This window comes from Hibiscus syriacus, unplaced genomic scaffold (assembly GCF_006381635.1).
Source record: "Hibiscus syriacus cultivar Baekdansim isolate YM2019G1 unplaced genomic scaffold, ASM638163v2 tig00109926_pilon, whole genome shotgun sequence".
Classification (NCBI taxonomy): Eukaryota; Viridiplantae; Streptophyta; class Magnoliopsida; order Malvales; family Malvaceae; genus Hibiscus; species Hibiscus syriacus.
In genome coordinates this window covers 215,795-223,159 of record NW_024062532.1, presented here as the reverse complement: position 1 = coordinate 223,159, position 7,365 = coordinate 215,795, and the positions used below count along the sequence as shown (strand labels likewise).

Here is a 7,365-nt window from a genome sequence, read left to right as displayed (position 1 = left end):
CGTTTTAGTTAAATGAAAATTTTTATGGAAAAAATATCGTTTTAAGCTATACTCGATCTAAAATGTTATGATTTTTTATAACAAATTTGATTGTGTCAATCGTTACCCTTCATTAACTTCAAATTAAATTTTTTTGGGTATAATCACCGGTATCAATCTATTAATTGATTAATCCGAATCGAGTACTGTATATTATTCAACATGGATAATGATATGGACACTTTATAATCCAACTTAACATAATGCTCCACAGTTGTCCCTAGAAGTAACACAACCAAAAATAACCTTAACATTCTTCGGTCGGAATTGTAGGGCCACATGTTGCAGCAGTTAAATTTAAAGGACACATTTTGTACGGATGGATGCTTGGCAAGTAAAATCCTAAAAAATAACAGCAGTTGTCTCCTACTTTTTACTTGTTCTGCCATTTTCATATGAAGTCGGTGGTTGCAGCTCTTACATGAACCAATCTTTTTGATAATGCCATGGAAATAAATTCAGAAACTAGATATGCAAATTGCAAGCACAATGCTTTCTTTGTAGAAAATTGGCTAGGAGAGATAAATGTTGTATGAAACATCAATTCCTCTCTAGAGAAGGGGAGCGACAATCTGCCACACCTTGATGTCACAGTCCAAGCTCCCGCTGTAAACAACATAGGATGTGTCGGAGCGGTCGCGGCGATCCAACGCTCCGGCTAAGCACTTAACGGGGCCTTTATGCCCTTCCAGCACCGCTAAACATGAGTAGTTTCCATCCACCCCTCTCCTCCAGATTCTGATTGTTTTATCTGCTGAACCGCTGCAAACTATGTCCGACACAACAGCCAAGCTCAATATCGATTTCGTATGTCCCCTCAGCGCACCAGCCACTGTCATGCCATCGCCGCCGACGTCCTTCTCCCAGACGACTATCGACCTGTCGCTCGCACCCGAGTATAAAGTAGACCCGTCAAGACTTATGGCTAAAGCATTGATCCCGGAATTGTGTTGTTCGAGTGTAGCGACTAGAGAATGGCTTTTGTCCCCTGGGAGTTTCCTCCACACCTTGATTTTCTTGTCAGTTGATCCTGTATAAACATCTCCGTCGTCCGATAACGCCACCGCGTTTATCGCATCGTCGTGAGCGTTTGTTACCGATTCCAAGCATTTGAAATCATTGGTTCTCCAGATTTTGAGTGTCCTGTCCCAGGAAACAGAATAAAGAAGAGTCTCGTCCCTGGATAAGGCCAGTGCGGATACTGTATCCACATGATGGACCCAGGTGCACGTCTTGTGTCTTCGGATTCGGACATGATTCTTGGGCAGGAGAAGCTTCACGGCACGGTCGCTTAGCGTCGGGAGCGTTGCCAATCGAGTGTACTTCTGGTTATCAGGATCATCATTATTGATTTTCCATACTCGTATCTTGTGATCTTGATGAGCACTGAAGAGTTTATCAGTTAACATTACCAAGGACTTAACAGCACCCTTTCCCACAGCTAGTATGTTATTATTCAGATTTTCATATTCGAATTCTGAGTTGAGATCGTCACACTTCCATAATCGGATCTCCTCATTAGAAGAGCCCGTATAAAGGAACTTTCCGGCAACGGCGAGCGAGGAGACATAGGAAGTGTGGCCTTTTAGAGTGGCGAGGCAGTGGTGTTGGATGTTGGAAAGATAGTATTGTTGCAGGTGAAGCTGGGAAGTGAGGGAAGGAACTGATGGGAGGCTTGGCTGAGACAATAGAGATATGGAAGAATCTGATTGAAAGCTGTGAAGCTGAGATTCAGAATCATGATTCCAACAACAAAATTGATGGTCTGACATATTTCTTACAAAAACATACGCAGAAAAGAGATGAATAGCATATGATGGAAGAGAGTGAAGTGAGTCCAAAATATATAGAAGATAATCTGTTTTAATCATTTGGGTGATTATAATGTAGAATATGCATACACACCTCTCAGACCTAACTGTTCGACTGCAGGTCTTTGAGGAAGAACAACACTAATGAAAATAAAAGTTACCTTCTTTTTGCTATGAGACGTTCAATTTGATAGTAGTTATATTATCTTTTTGCTATGAGACATTCAATTTGATGGTAGTTATATTATCTGGGAACAAGCATGATAATACTGCTTTTATGAATATTCAGGGTTGAAACTCAACACAGGCAAATGAGAGATTTTCACTGCAGGTATTTCAGTCCTTAATTTTGATACTATCATCAACTGTTCTGGTTTTAAACATGGTAGGCTGCCTGTCAGATACCTGGGGGTTCCTCTTGTCACCAGGAAACTTACCGATAAAGATTGCCAAGCTCTGCTTGACAATATCAAGAGTAGACTCCACCAATGGTCTAGGAAGAAAATGAGTTATGCAAGTAGGGCTGAGCTTATTAAGACTGTCCTCTACAGCGTTGTTAATTATTGGTGTAGACAGCTAGTCTTGCCACAGTCCATTATCAAGAAGATTGAGCAATTATGTTCCAGATTCTTATGGAAAGGATCATACATTTCTGATGCTGGTGCAAGGGTGAGTTGGGTGAAAATTTGCAAACCAAAATCAGAAGGAGGTATGGGATTAAAGGACATCAAGTCCTGGAACAACGCCTGTATAATTTTTCTTATCAGGAAATTACTTCAGAGAGAGGGTTCTCTATGGGTAGCGTGGCTCCATACCTACATAATTAAACAAAATGATTTCTGGACCATGGCAGAACCGCAAACTGCTAGCTGGAGCTTCAAGCAAATGCTGAAATTCAGAATTGTTGCTCAAACAATGCGTGTAATAGCAGTAAAAAGCACTGCAGAAATTTGGGAACTGATCCGCCCCAGAGATTCTAAAGTCTCATGGCATAAACTACTATGGTATCCTTTTCATGTCCCGAAGCATAGCATTGTCTCATGGATGGTTATTTTGGATCGGCTTCCCACTAGGGACAGACTGCACCGACTTGGTCTTATTACCAATGACCTTTGCATTTTCTGCTCGGAAGCAAAGGAAACTAGAAACCACCTCTTTGCCGAGTGCTCGAAGACTACTTCCATTTGGAGATCAATCCTTCAACTTTCTGGTTTGAATAGGCAATTCTCGACTTGGACTAACCTGCTGGAGTGGGCGACCTCTACATGGAAAGGCAAATCACTGCTTTCTTGCATTCTGAAGCTGTCATGGTGCGCCTATAATTACTTCATTTGGGAGGAACGAAATCGTAGGATATTCAAGGGAATTTGCAGAACTGATGAAGTAATTATCAAAATCATTAAGGAGGTGGTAGGAACTCTTCTAAGTAATAGAAATGTTAATAGATTAGATAGCATTAACTTAGCTCTTTGTGATCATTGGGATATAGTCTAATTTTGCTGTAACTAGTTCCCTTTTCTTGTTCCTTTGACTGCACTGTTTTCTCTTGTTACTAGCTTACTGCTATTTGGGTAATAAAAGCTTGAATTATTCAAAAAAAAAAAAGTTGTCGCAACATTTATGAGCTAAGCAAGTTTGACCCATTACTCCTAATATGACGGGTTCTTCCTTTATTTTGTAAGGATCATCAAAAGCCAAAGCATCCAGAGGATTTCTTCCACGTTAATCTGCAGTGATAAAAGAATGAATTTTAATGTCTGCTAAATTTTACTCTAAAATTAGGGTGGGAGAAAGGCCAACAATCGTCGGGGCGGGACTTGATCAGGAGGAAGTAATGTATTTACGGGTAGGGGATAGGGTGGAAAAAAAAATGATCCGTCCTGTTCCGTGGCAGGTGATAAAAAGAAAACATATTATTTTGCTAGGGTTAACTCATTGATGGAGACTTGTTCGGTATACAGATAAAAAAATATAGTTAATTGGTTTGCTGATAAGGTAGGTGGAGATAGAAAATTATGGTTAAAAGTCATTAACTTCAAGGGCAGGATAAAAGGTTGGAAGTGATATAGGTAGGCAAAAATGTTTGTATTCATTGTACTATTGACCTCAAGGTATCATTTGGAAGCTAGTCAAGAAAAATAAAAGACACAAGATTTCATATTGAATTTCATTAATCATATTTGCCGGCAGTGGATGACAACTGATTGCTGGTTCGATTTGAGATTGTCTAGCACTACATCTTTTCACTCTAATTGTTGTTATTAGATTAGTGTAATTGTTGCACTAGGCGTTCGACCTCAAGGTTAGTGAATTTCTCCAATGATTCGTCGTTTGAAAATAAAAATAGACAAACGGTGATATTACTCTTCTCTTAGCATCGAAAAAAGATGATAAGCTTTCGAAATTCGAAAGGAGAGGGGAGAACTTTTGTGACAAACCAAAGCGAATTTGCTGGGATGATAGAAAATGAAAATTAGCTGAGAGTTTATAGGCATGAGGACCAATAACATAAATTCGGACTAGAAAATCTATCATAGAGGTAGACGAAAAATATGCCAAAAAATAGAGAAAACGTGTCACAAAAGTAGAGTAAAACGTATCAAAAAGTATGTGAAAATATGTGAAAAAACAAAATATCAAACAAAAGAGATTTTTATTTAAAATTAGAAAAAACTAAATAAAAATAACAAACCAAAACACGATATAAAAACAATGATAAAGATGAACACCGACGATGCCGCCACCGCCGGTTACATCAAAATAAAAGAAAGAATGTTTAAGTACTCTCAAATCATTTAACAATAAACACTCGGTCGTCTTTAACTTGAATATCGTTGTTAATATTTTAACGATGAAGGATAAAAATAGAAAAATATATAATGTTAATGTTTTGTGTTGAAATGCAAAGAAACTATGATCCACATAGGTTGGATATAGACATCTTTTAAGTACTTAAATAAAGTCATTCAAACTAACTTTGATTTATGATTGGCTGTAAGTTCTATATATGTGTTATTTCTAATGATTGCATTAATGTATGTTTATGGCACCTAATATGTATTTTTTTACACAACACTTAAATTTATCATTAAAACAATTTTTTTCTAAATTTTAAAATGAGTCATGGAGGAATTTGAGGGCTATTCTTTTTATCTTTCTTTTACTAATTTGTCTCTCATTCTTCTCCTACAAATATCAAGATAAATCTCCAACCAAAGCCTATCCGAGGCCTTTTCAAAGTCTGCTTTTTTCATCAACTTGCTTGCTAACCGACTCATCATCCATTTTGGGTATCTTTATGTGCATTTTTGTGCTTTATACGTTGGACTATCATTGAGAAATATTTGCTCATTGTCATCTACCCAAAATCGATTATCATTACAATCGGTAACGACAGACACATGATTTTATGTTGGAAGACGAATTTTAAAATATTAAGAGATGACGAACTTATAAAATCTTAGAAGAAAAATATATATTAGCAATATAAAATACAAAGAAAAAAATTAAAATATATGATAATTTATAATTTATAAGAGATAACTGGATCGGTCCATCCCTGTGTACCGGTGTGAAATTTATTAATTTATCATTTATTTGCATATAAATAATATATGTATCTACGCATGCATGCATGCATATAATTTACAAAATTCTGATGAGGCATGCATGCATATAATGAGCTTCACATGAAATTGTTATTAGAATGTTTTTTTTATTTAATTTGTAAAATCTAATTCTTCATATATACCATTGTTCAATTAAACAAAATAATGAAGGATTTAGTGGATTGTCAGTCTTAATCATGTCCACAGGGAAGCTAATAGCATAGCTGATGCTCTGGCTCACTTTCATTGCTCAACTTTGCCCGTCATCATCGTTCTCTCTCACCCGTCTGCTGAGGACTCTTCCAGACAACTGGAGCAGAAGCTGTAACCACTGTTAATTCAGCACTTCCCTTTTGTTATCAAAAAAAGAAATTAAGCAGATGATTTCTTTGTTAGTGGGGTAAGATATGCATAACAAACACTAAATTGTATCCACCAAAGCAATGGGGAAAGGCAAAAAGGTTGTATTGCATCGTACTAACATGGGTTCCTTTCTAACAAAACATGATAAAACTTCTGAATTCAATATAACATATTTATCCAACTCACTTCTCACTACAATTTTTTTATATGTTTCGCAGTAAAATTAAATAATTTATATGACAATTCCATTTTTTGTTTCGAAAAACTTTAATAGAACTAAAACCACGTAAATATGCGGAACTAGTATTAAATTACGAGAGGGGCCAAATTGCTTATTTTTTAAACTAACAAGATTATAAAAGGTAACTAAACCACAAAAATAGAGGATTGAGATTTAATTTCAAAACTGTCATTTCCTAAAAAATAATTAAACAAAAAAAAGTTAGGAGAAAGACTTAATTTTATTCCATTTTATAAATTGAATTTTTTTATCACTCTGATCATTTTTTCTCTAACAATTGAATAACGTGGAATAATTTAATATTAAATAGATCACGTTAGATTGATATTGAATATCAATTACTAATATTTAATCCCAAACAAGATTTTAAAATAAAAAAATTAAATTAAATTTACTAAACCCAACCCAAACCTTCTCATTTCATCTGTATTCTTCTTGTGTTTCGAAGGCAGGAAGCTTTGGGGGATTGAGAAAAAAGAAGAGGAGGAAGATTTTGGACAAAAAAGGATCATTAGAAGGAGGATTTCATCTCATAAGCTTGAGAATAGGGAATTTGTTGGTAGTTCTAAAGATTTTTCTCGTGCTAGTTCCGTTATCTAAGGTTTCTTTTCTCTTGATTACCCTTTTTCAATCTTGAATCTTCCTTCTCTTCTTTTTTGTCAATCCACTAACGATTCCTTCCTTCTTTGTCAATCGCAAATGCAATGGATGGTTGAAATGACGATAAATTTTGTTTGTCTATTTCATTCCTCTTTGTTTCTCTGTTACATAAAATTCCTTCTTATTACAAAGAAAACATCGACGAAGGCCATAAACGGCTTGAAGTGACGATAAAGATGACCGGAGTGGTCAACTCATGGTGGAACTGTAGTCTGCAATACGTAACAGAAAATTTAAGAAGAAGAAGTATGGAATAGAAGAAGTATGGAATGAGAAAAAATAAATAAAAATTTTAAGGAATCAAAACGCCTTTTTTGAAATAAATTTAATTTTGTGTAGATCGTTTGTATATTGTTTGTCATGTCATAACGTTGTTAGAAAGTTAACGGGTGAGTGATAAAAAAATTAATGAGTAAATTAAAAAATTAAAAATACAATGAATGAAATAGAATAAAAAGTAAAGTTTAGTGAGTAAACGTATAATTTATCTAATATAATAATACATATATATTTTCTTTTACTAATTATGAAAGTAAATTTACGATAATGATATGCTCCTGAAGGGTTGGATATGGGTACTAAAAATTTGTGAGTAAATATCCAATCCAACCCAATCCATTATATCCAACCTAGTTCATGATCT

At 35.4% G+C, this 7,365-nt stretch overlaps 1 protein-coding gene across 1 annotated transcript; it reads right to left on the bottom strand.

The window, feature by feature from the left end:
- Positions 1–508: 508 nt before the first annotated feature.
- Positions 509–1,845, bottom strand: LOC120210594 (protein JINGUBANG-like). The gene has a single exon (XM_039209293.1). It carries the CDS (start codon positions 1,809–1,811, stop codon positions 591–593), a length of 1,221 nt encoding a protein of 406 aa, XP_039065224.1. The 5' UTR covers positions 1,812–1,845; the 3' UTR covers positions 509–590.
- Positions 1,846–7,365: the final 5,520 nt, after the last annotated feature.